This window comes from Centruroides vittatus, unplaced genomic scaffold (genome assembly GCF_030686945.1).
Source record: "Centruroides vittatus isolate TY-2023 unplaced genomic scaffold, ASM3068694v2 scaffold_1167, whole genome shotgun sequence".
In the NCBI taxonomy this organism is placed as follows: domain Eukaryota; kingdom Metazoa; phylum Arthropoda; class Arachnida; order Scorpiones; family Buthidae; genus Centruroides; species Centruroides vittatus.
Genome location: NW_027122671.1, coordinates 438754 through 456988, shown reverse-complemented (window position 1 = coordinate 456988; position 18235 = coordinate 438754). Strand labels below are relative to the sequence as shown.

Genomic DNA, 18235 nt, shown 5'->3' with positions numbered 1-18235 from the left:
GCAATTAACTGATTGCCCCTGGAAGTCGGCTTCTTACAGAAACACAGCTTCCCTATCACCAAATGTCACAGCACGCCACTGATCTATACACAGAAAAACCCAGAATTTTTGCATTTCTGGACGTTTCAAAGTGTTCCGAGTCCAAATTGTAAAAATCTTGGGAGGTAATTTTTTGACTGATCGCCATACTTTCCCTCTGTTATAACAGCCAGGAGAGTAAAAATAATCAAAGCAATTCTATTGAATAATTAAAAATTTTTATTCAAACAAGAATATATAAGTAATAATATATAGTGTTATAATAAAAAGTGATAAAATTCGGTAAAAGTATATTAAGCAAATTAAAATTTGGTAGAAAATATTTACCGTAGATCACCGATTATCCCAGGTTAATGTGGATTGATTCTACCTCGGATAAAACCGGCGTCTATAACCATTTCGGATTAAAATTACGAATATAAAAGATATGGTATGACTTTTAAACCTCTTTTTATACCTTAATGAATTTAATCACATATCTAAAAATGTTTTGCCATCACCAAAAACTCAAAGACAGCAAATTTCGATAAACGGAAGAATAGGAAAGTGTATCGATCTGTCCAGAAGAATCATTGTCAGTGACACGTTTGTGCTCAAAGTACGCTCAATTGAAGCACGCTCGATTCCATAGAAAATCGTATAAAAAGATTTAAAATTATTTATAGTAATTTGAAGACCTAGTCCTTTCCAAAAGAGGAACCACCATTTATTGCTTTTGTGTTCCAAAAATTTCGACGATCAGTTTTCCTAATCTACATTTACCAGCGCTCACTCAGTTGTAGATAAAAGCTGAAAAAACCCAAGAAGGTACGATGGAAAAGCAGAAGACGTTCAATATCACCAGTTCCTACCTTTTAAAAATGTTTGTATTTTTAACTGGAATTTTTTTGTGTTTTTAAAAGACTTTTTAACGTTTGGCGACTAGAAGCCTATAAAGAAAGGTCTGTCGCCAGATTGTATCGTCGAAATTTTTGGAACACAAAAGCAATAAATGGTGGTTCCTCTTTTGGAAAAGACTGTCTTCAAATTACTAAATATAATTGTCGCCATCGGACGAAAAATCTTCAAAGATTTAAAATTGTTAAAATAGTGTCTAAGGCAAAGATTTCTGATGTTAGAATTTACTAATTAATAATCTAATTTGCGGAAAATCGTTAGATTTAAAGATAATGCTTCAATTGATTTTTCTCATTTTAAATAATGCCGGTAAAATTGATCAGTTATGACTACCCTGCACTAACGATCGATACTGAAATACGGTGAAAGATGAATTAATAATTAATCATTTCTACGCAAATAAGTCATAATATTGTTTTTAAAGTGCTTAAATTATTATTATTATGGTTGGAAAAGTTACTCGTACTAAACAAGTCAGCTACCTACCAACTCCAGAGAACGGTTAAAACACGCATATATACAAGTTTTCAAAACTTAACTTCGTCACGACATTGTGCGTGTTAATTGTCCGTCGTAAAGAACAAAATAAAAAGTTGTCCGTAGAGAGCAATGTTAATTAACAGCAATTATAAACTCAATTCAGATGTAGCGCGCCACGAGCTTGCCGACAACTCGTCTATAGAATTTACATGACGAAATATGATCTGGAATATATCATCCCATAGATCGAATTTTAAAATTCCAGCTTCACGACATCATCTTTGTCTAGTTGTACGGTACATATTTGCAAAAAATCATATTTAATGGTCGCGCGGTTGCTTTGAAATTCCATCACAGAAAAGAAGAAAAGGCCTTCGGACTTATGAGGATCTCCACTCAATCAACAAATATGAATTCGTTTATTTGTATTTTCGATTAAGCGTTTTTATAAATTAGGAAAGAATAATCATTTAGTCAAGATATTGAAATATTTAACAAAAATAAAATGAATGAATTTTCTTATTATTCGAGTATTACAACAGTAAAAGTTTGTCCTTGCTCCTCCGTCACCAGTCATCAGAAATTAAGGTACTGTACCTTCTCCCGCTAAATGTCATCAGGCCAGAAGTTCAAACCAATCGCAAATATATGGGAATTATTTTGAATTTCATGACTTGGGAGAAAAATACACGACGGGTGCAATCTTATGTCATCAAAGATTCATCCTCCCTTCCCCGTCATCGGATACAAACGCATCCCTCCCTCTCCGTAAACTGCTGATGTAATATCTGAATGGTCTCTTATTTATTATTTTTAATTTAAAGAATAATATTAATTTGGGAAAATACGAGAAAGAAGACTTTTTCAAAAGTTTAATCCTTAAGGATAATTTATTATTATATTTATTGTAAATTGCAATAATTTATTGTAATATCGTCACAATACTGGACTGCAATGTTTAAATTAAATAAATTTAAAATATATGTTCTCCACCTCAAATTAGTAGTGGCTTTCCCCTGTACATCATACTTTTCCTTTAACAATAGAATCGTGCCTGTTATCTATCTAACAAGTTTCGGGAAAAAATGTTTGAACTGAAATAACATGACTTCTGGTTTGCATCAGTAGTTCATATACACATAATTGGGGCTTTCTGCCCCTATGCTTTCCATATCTGGTCTCAGCTTTTACCCATCTAACTCCGTTCCCGAGCGGCCGGATGGCCGAGCGGTCAAGGCGGCAGCCTACCGCTCTGGGGGACCCGGGATCGAATCCGAACGGGTCGAATAATCCCCAGGAATTTTTCGGGGGGTGGTCCGTTCGGATATGTCGGGCCCCGTCCCTCACCACCCGGTCGCCCCATTGTGGGCCTGGCCGAACCCATAATGGGCCTACTAAAAGAGGCCCTCTTAGTGCCCACAGGGCGGAAAGAGTTAAAAAAAAAAAAAACTCCGTTCCCGAGATTATGGAAGGACAGACAAGCGAACGGACGACAGTGGAAATTTATAGGTCTACAATTTTTTTTAAATTGCAGCCAAATTATAGGATAAGCTCACATAAGAGTACGAATTTTAATTTTCTCGATACTGGCAATACTATTTGTTTTATTGCTTCTATACAAAGCTTGTGGAGGAAGATTGGATTTCCATAAAATTGTAAATCTTTAAATTTAACCTTGTGATAAACGAAATTTCCAACCTTCTTCCGAAATATTTTACACATTGAAATAATGAGTTCTCCGATCTTTAAATCAGGGGCGATGGTTTTATTTATTTATTTTTATTTTTATTGTTTTTTTGTTATTATTATTCCTTGTGTCTTCTTTGTTATTTTTGTTGCTATAATGTTAAGCTACTTTGTTAGTTTTGCGGGATATGCTAGACCATGCATGGATTGTGCTGCTAACTATGATTTTTTCTCTCTTTCAATTAACACAGATGCATTCAAGAGTAGCACGAATTGGGTTTTCAAGAGTATGCACGTACTCTCAAAGCTACCAATGATGCATGCTCTTGAACGCCATTGAAAAAGTGTTAAGTCTACACTTGTTTTATTTCTACTACAAAAATAGAAAGTTTTAAAAGAAATAAATAGAAAACGTTTTTATTTTTCACAAAAGAAAATTTTGAAGTTGAAGAAAGGATTACTATGCCAGGTAACTCTACAAATTCGAATTTCAAAATATTTGATTATTATTTGTTTCTACACCAGTTCATCTCAAGAATTTTCTTTTGATGTAAAATATTTATCTTAACTGAATTCAATAAAACCCATAATTTCGATAATTATTTATTAATTTGCCTCTTCTCTCAAACCAGAAATTTAACCACACCAAAAAATCATGTTTCATATATTACTTCATCAGGATTCTCCCAAATTTTCTGATTTAGTATTTAAAAAACTCGGAAAGTTAGATTGCTGTAAAGCACTTTTTTTTGATGTAAAAGAAGTAAAGTAAGTTATCTGAAAATGATTTTCTATACTATCACATAACAGCATCATAAAAACCAATGGACAAATACAGTTACGGTTTAGGAACCGCAAAGGGTGCGTACTCTTAGAAATTGAGTAGATAAGAGTACGCACTTTGTAAAGGTTATTATCTCCTTTTCAAAACATTTCTGACCTTCTTAATGATGTATGAATAACATTTCAGACAACATTTAGGTTGTTTCAAATGAAAATACATTTTCATAGTACAGTCTCTCCTTGACTTACGATAGAATTATATTCCGAAAAACACATCGTAAGTCAAAAATAAATACTGTAAATAAAAAAAAATTTTATATGCAAGGTTATACAGTACGTAATGTTGCATATTGTATCGTAAAGTGTAAAGAAAAAAAGAAAGAAAAAATGAATGAAACAAAATAAAATATACAGAAGTATATCACGCTAATGTTACGCAGAGTAATCTTTCAAGTATAGTAACATCCACCAGACCAAGTATGCAATAAAACTTTATCATAAAACCTTTTAAAAGAATTAATGATGATGGTGGAATATCAGTTGCTGGATGAAGCTATTGATTACTTCTTTTGAAGCACGCTTCCAGACTGAGGATACTACAGCTTGAATTCAAATTCTAATACTTTTCGCGCTTTCGTTTCACTCGCATCGGCCATCATACATACGAAATATCGTATGTCTGCATAGTGGCGCGTTATAGATTCACGGGACCCAGACAAATTTGAATTAGGGATCCCCCATGTACAGTGTTGACTTCAACTATTTTTCTTCGATGGATTTTTGTGGAATCCTCTGGTATCCTCGTTCGTTTTTTAACGCGACCTCTGCGTTGTGCCAGTGCATCCTACGCCTGCGACACACCGACAAGCTTGGATCTTCAGATATGGCCCAAATTTCAATTTCGATATTCTTAGAACAGTAGAGTTTATAAAAGATTGGTTTGGGACTCGCTGTTGGTAGGGGTCCCAGGTAATTGCCCATTTTGCCCACAGGATAACGCGCCACAGCTGTACAATACTATCAATAAGGCAAAATCGCAAAAGTGACCTTACTCCATTCTTAATATTTCTTTTTGAATATGATACCGATATATTTAAAAATACAAAAGTTTATACGAATGTATATGTAAGTTATATTTCTGTCACAATATATGAGGTCTTATAAGCTATATTTGTTAAATATTATTTTAGTTTATAGTTGTTTAACTATCTGAAATTATTTGTTAACTAGTAGGCTTGTGTTTTTCTTTATTGGCGCTAATGTTACGGAAACCAATAAATTATCTTGCAAGGATTTTTGGAAATGTTACGTCAATGATTCAAAACTATTATTTCTAAATAGAAGACTTCATTCCGATATACTGATGATTTTAAAACGGAAATTAATACAATAGAATACAATAAAATTTTTATTACAAGTTGATTGGAAAAAAAAGATATTTTTAGTAAATTGTATAAATATTCCTACACATAAAACGATAAAACGGTGTAAGAATCTGAAAATACATTAATACTGATCAACGATGGTAATCACATCTATAAACATTTCAGCCCATTTACAACATTGATTCGAAATTTTAAAAGTAAAAATGAAATACACCTTACTCTTTTATAAGCCTATTATTCTTTTACCAGAACTTTTAAAAGTAATTTTCATTACCCGAAAGATAAATTTCTCTATGTTTAATCCGGCAATTGGAAGTACAATATTTACTGATTTATAAAAACATCAATAATTTCCTTACGTATACATTTTATATTAAAAGGTAATATTGGTTATTTCCATGTTTTAACCAGCATTATGATCACTGTCGATTATACAGCAGAGCGTCGATAAGTGGAACCAATTGGGGACTGGGGTCCTTTCCAGTTAATGATTTGTTCCAGTTTCCGACTTTGTACGAAAAAATACATTAACCTGTCCGATGTTCAAATTTTTCTCCGTTGCGTATCGCTTCCTGTTGAATTTTTCTCCGTTGCGTGTCGCTTCGTGTTGAATTTTCGTCGATTTTAAGCCTAACGAAAATTTTTATAATAATCATCGAGGCTATCGTATCGTTAAAAATTATTTCTGCATTTTGTACAAACAAAATAAATATATTAAAGAATATAAAAAACATGAAAATTATACTTTAGAAGTAAATTTAGTATCAAAAACATTCGATTCAGCACGACACAGTCCGACTGAAAATCGTTCCACTTTCCGGCCATTCCACTTACCGACGTTCCACTTATCGACGCTCTACTGTATTACACTTTTTTTTTCACATAAGTTAGCTGTTAAGCTTGTTTTTGCTGTATATTTTGCTTGATAGTACAAGAAAAACTAGCAAATGAACGTGCAATTCGTAGTACCTTTTTATTTTAAAATGTCTATATCTAAATTATAAACAATTCCTTTCAAACTATCAAGTTTTAACAGTTTTTACTGGTTAGGCTATATAAAAAATATAAATAACTAGAAATTTTTTACTTTCAGTTACTTCTGGAATGATCTTTAAAGATAATTACCATTGACCGAGGTAGAAGGAGCAACAAAATACACCAGCCCTTGTTCTAAATAGTTGTATAGTAATTACATCATTCGTTTGATATGAAGATCTGTAATCATTAATCGAAAATATTCTGTCTGTAAAATAAGATCTCACGATTGGATCATTTCTAAAATATTTCAATATTCAACAGTTGTCGTAAGACATTAAAACTTTGGCATATTGCAACATCAAATCTAAAATATTGTCAAAAAACATTAAAGCACTTAAACAGGCCAACGTGTCTCGATTCCTACGGACGATATGATGATAATTAAGAACTAATGTATCCCAAGTCAATCATTGTCTGATATTGGTCTGGAATTTCCATCAAAGCGTGAAGAGCGAGAGCCGCTTCGGGGTTGCGAGCGGATCTGATAACGTGGTGAAAGGAGACGAATTGAAAATTATCGAAGCATCGCTCCGACAGGTGATCGTCCCAATCTTCCATCACCAACCAGGGACCGTCTCCCACTCCTATAGTGATGATGCTTAGAGGTACGTGCGATGCGTCAATCAGTGCCTGTCGACTTCTCTTGTCGTCTTGACGTAGTTGGCCGTCCGTAACTATTAACAGCACGTGGAAGGTTTTACTCTTTTCCACCATTTGCATGGCTCTTCTGATGATCGGGTCGAAGCAGGTTGGACCGCTAAGCTGTACCTGTAAATGTGATAAATCGATAAAAATAATAAACTTACCAATTAATATTCTGTTTTCATTTATAATCACTGTAGAATCCATTCATATTTCTCTATCCAAACTATGAAGGACAGTACAATATGATTTTTGAAATTAAATTCGTACAAAAAACACGTCTTTACGAATGATGTTTTGAAATTATATTGATTTTTGTATGATTTAACTACAAATAATATATCAAAAGTTTTAACGCTTTACTGTTATTGTTAATTAGAAAAGTTACATAACAGAATAAACGAATGCTAAATAAAGGTTCATATTCATCATGATTTTTGTAGCATTTTAATGTAATGTATTGTTTTTAAATAAAAAAATGCACACGTTTATATCGTTGTGAAAGACTCACAAGTCTTAATCATACAGATTATTTTAAAATATATACACTATTAAAGTATATGCAAAAGAATTATATGAAGATAGACTAAATTAATTCCAACCAGAAAATTGGTTTCCTTTTATTATATAAATGAGAAAAATTTATTATTGTCCTCTATAATAAATTTCGATTCTTAATGTAACTTTCTGTAATGATAAAACTATATAATGAAAAAATTATAAAGTAAAATGCTAAAATTGTTCTGTATTTACAATAATTAATTTCCGAATTATCAAATATAACATTTAGAAACGCAAATCACTTTTTTCTTTCCAAATGATTCCGCGAAAAAATATTTTGTATTATTACAAGACGTGAAATGAATTTGCAATCTTCATTTAATTAATTAGTAGCTATCCATCCGAATAACAATGATTTTAAAACTTTTGTCCTATTATAAATTTCTTCTAAATGTAAAAAAAAGAAATAAATATAATTAAATGCATTTTAATTTTAAGCAGTAAATTAATCATAAGATTAAATAGAACTGCCGTAATATACGAAACTTATTATAAATTTGCATTCTAATTGCGTATTCTTTCCTTCTGTAACGACAGATATTTGCAGATTTAATTTTAGAAATGTGGCGCACATAATGGCGAACGAACGATATAAAAAGAAAAACCTTTTTACCATGTTATTTTTTATTTTATAGAAATTAGAAATGGCAATGAGAACTTTTTTAGGAAACGTCAAATCGATTGGGAATAAGCTTCGTGTAAGATGACAAACTTTTACAAATTTGATTCGCTTTGAGCAAAAATATTCTACGCTACTCACGCACAAAAATAAAGCGATCGATTATACTTTAGGTTCAATACATTTATATACTAAATGATTTTAAATTCATACGGATGAGATAGTTCATTGATCTTAGTAATACCTTGTTGATAAACGTTTTAGATTCGACATTTGAGAGTATCCTATTTAATGACGTAATTTTATAAATTGTTTTAAAATTATTAAATAAAAATAATCTTTATCATATTTTTAAAAGAGGTGATATTTAAGGTGTATGTTAAGATATACGATTGATCATGCAACATGAAAATTTCTTTCTAGTGCATAGCTATAGAATGTAATATTGCGTGGCATACGGAGTGAATGGAATTTATTCCAACTTTTATGTATCTTTGCATCGTTTTCTCGAGTGGTTTTCATAAGTCGGAAGTTCATGTAAATTAATAACAAGCGAAATGTTATCAGTATTTCAAAGAAATATAATAATAATAAATTTAAATTTTATGCTTAAAGTTGTTCATCTATGAGTTTTAATATAAAACTATAAATTGTATGGTGATCACTAATTAAAAATTTAATTTCATTTGATTAAATTATCAGTGAAATCAAATAGAATATAATTATTAAGGTTAAAAAGTTTTAAATTTATATTATAAATAATAATTTAGTAAATATAAAGAGATGTTGATACCTATAAATTTTATATTTAACTTATTTTATATGTGTTTATTTTTTTAATTTGCATGAAACAATCAACAGGGATTTGATTTAATATAGGCTAATTATTTGAAAATATTTATAATAATATATAAGCCTATAATAAAAATTTTTAAAATTGTTGAATTTATATCTATCTTCGTATAAATATTGGATATTTTTTCAGATTTTAAAAGTGCAACATGCTCATGCTAATCATCAAATATGTTAGTGAAAAAAAATGAATTAATTTACGTAATAATTAAGTTGACAGTAGATTATATATGATCAGATAACCGTGTCGAGATGTGGAGATAATCAATGCGAATGAATATCGCTTGACCTATTTAAACCAGATGAATTAACTAATTAAGGTACTCACCCTTCTGGCAGCGAATGTATAACATTCCAGCAAATCTACGAAATCTACACAAGGTGCCCCAGATTCTTTCAAAGGAAACACGTATTGATCTCGAGCCTTTATATCCGAAAATCCAAAAGCGGCAATGGGATATCCCTGGAGAAGAGGCTGCAATGCGTGCCCTAAAATGTATATCACTTTTTGGTAAGGATTATAAACGCTACTTCCTTTTAGAGCGTGTAGACATTCACCCTTAAACGTCCTTCTGCCTTGCCATTCATTACTGGCACTGAAGTCGATGCCCACCATTAACCTGACTAATTCCATGCCAGTTTTTCTCATGGCCGAGCTGACTTCCGCATAATTTCGGAAGTGATCACGAAAAGCGGAGAAAGTTCGTATTTCATCACGATTGAAACCTAAAACTGAAAAGATGGATGTGTTGATGTATGTTCTGTCTACTAATCCTTCATCTTCCACGTAGATTCTCGATTGTGCCCTATATACATTCTCGTGAACGTACTGGTCAAATAATACCAAACCTATGACCGTAGCGATGACAAAAAGAAATAGAGCCACCATCTCAGCCAATTCATTCGTTCCTGTAAATCGGACACAGTCTTGAATATTAATATTGTTTATTTATATTAATATTTAATTAAATAAATAAAGCACTACTATTTACAATAACGACCTCGTGTGAACTAATTATCTTACAAAACATCTATTTGTCATATAATAAAAACCCATTAAACAAAACATTTTAAGTACTCAAAAATTAAAAATAAAACCTAAAACTAATGAGTCATATTCTAAAGAAAGAAAGTTCGTTTTACCAATTACACCTCTTTAGTCAGTAAAATATGTTTACATTATTTGCATTCTTAAAGTTCTATTTCTGTTTTTTTTTTAAGCATTGAGTATCATAGAAAAGATTTTTCTATATTTTGTCATATTTTTAAATGCAACATTTTGTGTAATAAATAAAGCTGAATAATAAATGCTTTATAAATCTGTAGAGAAATAAATGATAGATTTTATATAAATGCACTTTAAAATTATATATCTTTTTCTATGTCTTGCAATTTATCTGGAGTTTTCTAACGGATGTTTTTATAGACTTTTCATGTCATATTTGACATAAAAACTCCATGTTTTTACGTCATAATAAAAGACATTAACGTCACAGTAATATGTATATTGTATAGATAAGATTTTAAGCTAGGAATTAGAAAAACATTCAAGGAAAACTACACATTGTATTGGGTCGACGTGTTTCACTAAAACCGGATGTTGCAATTTAAAACGTATTTAGAATATTTTAATTAAATATCGTGTAATGAAATGATTATTATATAATATAATATGAATTTCATTTAAATTTTCTAATTTTAAACGATTATTTATTGATAAGAATTTGAAGTAAAGCAATGCATAATGATAGAGTCGGAAACCACTTACACGTTTCTTAGAAGAGGGTTTTCTTCAAAACATAACCTTGCTACGTTGTTGCTACGGGAGATAAAACGGAAAGTAATTCAATTATCGTTATATATGACGTTCATAATGCTATATAAAGGTACAGTACAGTACATTACTTGCTTAAAGCTGTATAATTGTATTTGATTTTAATTAATAAACTGCAAACATTACTTACAAGACGGGATTTACCGAACGAATTCCTGTCATTAATTCGTTTTAATCTTCTATTTATATATAATGAATCGGTCAGGTGGCCATTTTCGTGATTAAACGCCAGGAAATAACAGGTTTCTACCCGAAACAATTTACATCCGTCTCGTCTATTGATGATGAGCATCTGCGAAACGATCGATGCAATGACATATACTTTCACCCTCTAGCGGATATTTAAAATTTTTATATTAAAAAAATGATTTTCTCCTTAAAATAATTTAAATTTATAAAAATTATTTCGTTAAAATTATTGAAATTAATTCTATTCGTGTATAAAAAACGTCGTTAATCCTCAATTCCGTTTTTAAAATATTAGAATTTTTTATTCGATACGCCAATGAACTGTATCGAATTTGTACGAGTGGACGGAGGGTCAAATATTTTGTGTATTTAATTTAATTCTGATTTATTTTTGTTAATGGGCGAGCTCTTTGAAAGTAATTATTAATAAAGCTGGAAAAATGACACGTTCACTCTCTGCATCTTTGATGCGTGACGCATTTCGGTCACGCAAACAACTGTTGAATATAACAAATATTGTATTTGGCGTCTGTAGACATGACTAGCAGGAATTTATCTGTACATTTTATTTCTATTTTAGTTTTCATTTGTTCTACATTTTATTCATTATGCTCTAACGTGTTTTTCTGCCGTTATGCTCTCTCTCTACACGTGTCTTACGTTTCTCAATCATTTCTATCACATATTCATGTTCATACAAAAAGTAAATAAATAAAATAAAATACTCGGATAAAAATACAGTATATTATTTTTTATTTCTTTATCTCGTTTAATTAATTTTTTCCTACTAAACAGAGGGTTGCTTCAAACAATATAAGAAATTCATTTTTTATTACGAAATATTATTGAAAGTAAAGGTGTTTTGTTGGCTCTAAATTCATTTGAATTAAAAAAAACAATTAATTAAATATTTTATACTAAAAATTGAAAAAAGAATGCTTAATTGTTTTGTTGCTTTAATTTAAAATTACGTAGTTTTGTCACGATATACAATAAATCTTAATTTAATTTATTTTATTTTAATCTTAATATCGATTTTGTTTAAACTATATAAATACACGAAAACAAAAATATTTCGAAAATACATTTTAAAGCTTAAATCATTGCAATTTATGGAGTAAATTTGGCGTAAAATTAATCATTTCAGATTTAATGTTTTTAAATATATAAAAACTAGACATGATTAAGAGAAATTTTGTGTTAAAAGTAATAATTTATTTAAATTTAAATAAAATTCATTATTCATTATTTTAATAAAAGTAAAATTTAACAAATTTAAATTTTAACATAAAACTACAGTTTCAATATACTTTTATTTAATTTTTCCCCCCTATTTTTGAGTTATGTTTATATTTAACTCTATGTATAAAATTTAATTGTATCTGGCTTTAATTTAATTGTATGATAAGAAATTATATTGTAAATCATCTATCAAAAATTGTCTAGACTAATACAGATAAGATTTTATCTTCCTCGTTTATTGTTATAATGAGTTTATATTAGTTCGAAGCATAAAAGATAACAATAATAATTAATTACTATTGAATATTTCCAGAAAAGATAGGGAAAAATTCCAAAAATAATATTAAAAACACTCGACGAACATGCGATTACTATAGAAGGCATTATCACATAAATATTTATAACATTAATAAATATTAACGTAATAATATTTAAAAAACCTAATTTTTTAAACTGAAACATGTATACAGATAATATCTAAATTATGTTTGTAAAAATAATAAATAAATAAAACGAAAGAGAATTATTTAAGTTTCGATAAATATTAAATCAAAAATATTACAGTTTTACACAAAGTTAGAGACCTCATTTTTTAATTCTGTCAAATTTTGTTGATTTCAAGAGTGATAAATGCAGGTATTTCCTTTATTCTATGTAGTAAAAGGTCAAACGGTTAAGATAATTTTTTATCAAGAATATTTCCAAATAGGATAAAACAATGTAGGCATGCAAATTAAATTTTATTATAATATTTGACTTCTTCTTTTCTACAAGAATGCGAATAATGAATTTAAAATGAATAATTCAGTACGTTTAAATTATCCCTTAAGTTTTAAATTTATTTTTATTATGAATTGAACCCTTCGTTTGCATTTTAATCAGAGAAAAATTGTCACAAAATTTAAACGGACGTTTGAAAACAAAGATCAGTTATCTAGCGACAATACTTTTTATTTTTAGCTTATATAAATTATGTTTTCTTTGACAAAAAAAAAAAAAAAAAAAAAAAAAAAAAAAAAAAAAAAAGACGGATTTTTAGGTATGTTGCTGCTTTATCAATAAAGAAAACTATATTCTGTTAAATATACTTTACAAAATAGATTATATAATACAGACAATCCTCTGAACAATGCCACTAACGGGAATTTAAAAATATGGCTGTTGTTCGAAGCTGGCAGTTGATTGGAGGTTATTTTGTATGCATTTTTGTTTAAAAAACGTTTCTGAGAAAGATGACCGCTATTTAGGGGTGTCCGTTATCGGGAGGTGGCCATTATTGAAGGTTCGATTGTATTTTATTCATATAGACTATAATTCAAATTAGTTAAATTTCAAACGAATTTCGAATAAAAAAAGTAGGATTTAACATTTTTTTTTTTTTTTTGGATAGAAAACTTTTGATCGTGTTATATTGAGAATGGCTTATATTCATTTAGAATCAATATTTCTAGGAATTTTGCACCATTTCATATGAAATCCTATATTTGTGTTATCGATTAATAATCGCAGTGTTATTGACATAACTACGAAAAATGAGAATTTGGTCAAAAACAACGCTTCTATATATACCGGTATATAGGCCTATACTAGCAGGTAGGCCCGGCGTTGCTCGGGCAAAAATAACGATAGCGAAGATTAAGATTATTACATTATAGTCATAAAAGAAAAAGAGTAATTTCATCAACAAACTAAGTATTTCTAAAGAAAGGTCGAATTTGAAAATCGAATGTTCTAATATTGTTCGATTTTCACGACGTGTTCTGATTATATCGTTCAATTTTCATCGAATGTTCTAAAGAAGAAAGGTCGAGAAAAACCGAACTAATGTGTTTAAATTTGAAAATTGAATATGCTCTAACACAGAGGTGGCCAACTTTTGTGCACATAAGATCTACTTTTTATCGTAAAAATGTGTCGCGATCGACTTGTTGTCATAGGCATAGTCTAAGTGGGGAGGGGGAAGTGTGAAATACATACTATGTTTATACACTGTTTCAGTACGAAGTGCACTCACTGCTTATGAGTCGAGTCATAACTGCATGCATACAGTTGCGTTCGGTTACAAATATAATACATCAAGTCAAGACATCCCTAGCGATCGACCAAAATTGGCTTGGCGATCGACCGGTCGATCGCGATCGACTTGTTGGCCACCCCTGCTCTAACATATTATCTTTTTCTTTCTTTTTTTTTCCAGCGCCGGTAAATCTTGCACGTCGCTTTCTCTTGTTCTGCATTGTTACGTGACACTTCCATTGTTACTTAACATTTCCATTGTTACTTGACACTTCCATTGTTGACGGAAGTGTTAAGACTTAATCCTGTCCCTCCCCCGTGGGGAGGAATTTTTCGAAAAGTCCCTTTTTAGTGTGCGTCCTCGTGATGTACCCTAACTGTGGACCAAATTTCAACTTTCAACCCCTAACCGTTTGGGCTCTGCACTGATTATTATTATTATTATTATTATTATTAACTCGTCTCGATTATATATATGGATATATTAATACACGTATATGCAATACTACTTTCAGATATTCGGAAGCTGTTGTTCTTTAAGTTACGAATTACAGTTTAAAGTTTTGCATTCTAAAACATTTTAATTCATAAAATGTATGCGCATTTTATATATGTTTACAAAACATTGCATCAACGTAATTATGCAGGAGGATGAGCGTAGGACATTAAAGACAATAACAAATTCATAAACACACCTGAAGGACAAGTATTACATTTTAACGCCGTTACATTGTATGTTTCGAAATGAATAACATTACTAATTAGATTATAAAAAGACTCAAAGAGCGAACGTATACCATTCATTTTATTTATCGAAAGAAAGAAGGTAAGGTTTAGAAATTTCTATAACTTAAATTTTAACAATTGCTCTAATTGCGATATTGCTATTTGAGAGAATTACTTTATCGAACATTATTTACGGTATAATAATCATTCTCAGGCAACATAGGCAAACGCAAATTCATTTAAAGGTGTGATATTTTTAAAAAATTCCTTTAAAATTTGAATTTTCGCGTTATTCAAATATATAGTTTATAAGGAACTTAACAGTAATTTTTGCTTTTATTTGGTTACGACTGGTTACGATGGAGATCAAGAATAATTTAAATTAAGTTAACTAAATCAGAGTCGATTACCGTTGGAAATACGAATAGCCTACATAAGAATCAAAGGATATCCCCGCATCTCCAACGAAAAATCTGAATCTCGGTTTAGTTTCGATTGTGTTAGATGTATTTCTAAATTTAACAATGCTATTTATAATAATAACTTTTCCGAAAATTTCTTCACAGATAAGACACTATCTTGCTAACTGGATTTATCTGAATTTGTATCATTTCTTAGTCTGCAGTGTTATCAAACATAACATTACATCTAATGTAGGTTACTGATAAAATCAGTGTTAAATTAGAATGCCATTTTAAATCTCATTTTAAGTTCAGAATCGATTTTTAAATTTAAATCAATCTTCTAGTTGTTATTCGAGATTCTTACACTGACTGAGAGAATCTATTTTTACACTCTTTGATATGCGCTGTGATAAATAGAAAACGAAGAACTGACTTGCCATAAATCTGATTTCAATGAAACGTTGGCCTAATTGTTTTCCAGAAATCCTACAGTTCCATTATCAAATTTCAATACGACTGCAAGTCTGAAATGAGTGTGGTTTTGCAATGTGTCGTTAGTGTCGCGTTAATCAATCAGTCTGTCTATCTAGGCTTAACGCTATCGTCCAATGACATTTTGAAACTCATTGTCACGAATGTGAAGAAATTCCGTAGAGTTAATAGGCTGAAGAAGTGTTATTCTAAACAATTTGTGCTAACTTCAACAGAATTTCATTTTCCCATGAAACAAATAATTTCAATTTTGTCATCTGATTGTGAAGTAATTGAACAGTTAAAAATAACTAATATTTTATATTATCGTATTTTATCAAATACGATAATATAAAATTATGTAAACTCATGACGTTATAACTATAAGATTTATATTTGTGTTCTTCCGATCAGCTGCGGGATCTAGCTGATAGGACTTTTCTTTTTTTCGATTAACACAGTAATATAAAATTTTATGGAAGATTTTAATTTACCGTTTAGAAACGTAAGTGTTTAGCCGTTTCAAGCCTTAAACTCATCTATATCCACGGATAATCCACAATAAATTTTCTGTATATCTGCAGTGGTGATAGCAAACGCGAAAATTTATTGATTTTTGATACAGGTACTCTTAACTCTTTGCTTCTTGGCTCATTAACTTGAAGTTACACCACTGCCTTCGATAACTGATAATCGAAAAGTTGCGTCCAGATAGCCGAAATGTTCGGCAGAGTCAAACTGAGAAAAGATGTTTCACTCGGTAGCTGTTACATTACCGAACGATGAGTATAGGCTACATTGGAACAGGAAGCAGCCATTATTGGTCAGTTTCGGCTAGAGATAGATAGGGTAAATGAAAGACACTGCTAAATGTGACGTCAAAACACTAAACATGTTCCGAAACAGCGCTACTGTAGAGGACGTTTGGCAGAAAAATACTCAACAGCTCCAGAACTGTTAAATCTGCTGAACGCAGCCATTCTGTCTGGAGGATCTGAGTTGTGTACTAGTTGGAAAATTCTGGAATTTTCCACCAACCCATAGATATGTCAATTGTTCGTGCATCTGGCTTGATGTTGGGTCACGACCTTTATTACCCGACCGTTCCAGAATAGGTATGGCCGAACCCACGTTGGCTCTGGAAAAAAAAACCTCTTTTTAATACCATCAGGACAAAACAAAAATGTCGATGGATTTTTTCTATGTTTGGATGTTAGTGTATGTACGGAAACGTGGTTTTTGTTCACCCACTTTGAAGCTTAATAACTGCTGTAGGGTGGGGAGATAGAGGGGGTCGTCGCGTATCATATCTCGAGTGTGTCGGACTTAATGAAGTTTTTATTCGTTGTTAGTATTTACAATATTTTTTAAAATATAAAACTCATTGCTACCCTCAAAATTAAGCTTTCTGCCATTTTAAAATTAAATCTCATAACGAATGGCGCCACATTCAATTTTATCTTTTCTCAGGAAAGTTATGCAACTCATTGCTAATTTTTTTCTATTGTTCTAATGAACAGAGAATAAACTTTTAAAACATTAGAAAAGGAAACATTATACCAAATAAGCATTATCTGTTAACTATATCGAAAATTATCTAAGACGACAAAATAATGTAAATTATAAGAGAAAATATTAAACAACAAATTATTAAAATATCCGAATTCCGGTAATCGAATTGCTATATTATTAATATGAATTAATTTAATAAATTATTGTTTCAGAGTAAAAATGAAACATTTCCATTTGGCCATGTTGTTGTTTCTGGTGTTTATTTGCTATACAGGTAATTTTTAACTAACATTAATTGTTATTTATATTTTATTATGAAGAATTTTCAAATTTTTATCTTGTTCCTCTTTAGAATCTTTCAGGTTTCTCTGGCCTCCTGGAAGATTTAGATTTTCTCGTGGAAGTCTTCAAGAATTGATATTATTTAGCTCCTACGGTTGTCCTTCCCAGCCAGAACTATGCGACAATCATTGCTTTAATCATCATGATGGTCAATGTGGAATATGCATTGACAATAGAGGTTATGTAAATAGAACGTGCAGATGTACAGTTTGCAATGGAGTCACTACTCCAACTACTACTACTATTCCTACTACTACTACAACTATTCCTACAACTACTACAACTATTACGGGTCGCTAAAAGTAATATTTTATTGTTACATCACAGTTAATGTAGTAGCAATTTAAACAATATTTTATTCTGGTAAATGAAATCGATATTGTATATCAATAAACTTATATTTGTAATTTTTCACATTTTATATTTTCTGTAGAACCCAAATGAAAATAAACAGATTAAATTTGCAACCCAATTTCTTAATTTTTTAAAAAATTTAAACTTTAAGAATTAACTGAAT

At 30.4% G+C, this 18235-nt stretch overlaps 1 protein-coding gene and 1 long non-coding RNA gene across 2 annotated transcripts; one reads left to right on the top strand and one right to left on the bottom strand.

Annotated features, from left to right (window-relative positions):
* Positions 1-6224: 6224 nt before the first annotated feature.
* On the bottom strand, positions 6225-11126 carry LOC136986638 (uncharacterized). Its single transcript, XM_067284221.1, has 4 exons — positions 10947-11126; positions 10751-10801; positions 9311-9891; positions 6225-7076 (listed from the first exon to the last, which is right to left on the bottom strand). Exons 3-4 carry the CDS (start codon positions 9869-9871, stop codon positions 6690-6692), a joined length of 948 nt encoding a protein of 315 aa, XP_067140322.1. The 5' UTR covers positions 9872-9891; positions 10751-10801; positions 10947-11126; the 3' UTR covers positions 6225-6689.
* Positions 11127-14988: 3862 nt separating this feature from the next.
* On the top strand, positions 14989-17939 carry LOC136986698 (uncharacterized). Its single transcript, XR_010882518.1, has 3 exons — positions 14989-15089; positions 17589-17650; positions 17729-17939. It is a non-coding gene; the product is annotated as an uncharacterized lncRNA (long non-coding RNA).
* The last annotated feature ends 296 nt before the right edge of the window (positions 17940-18235 follow it).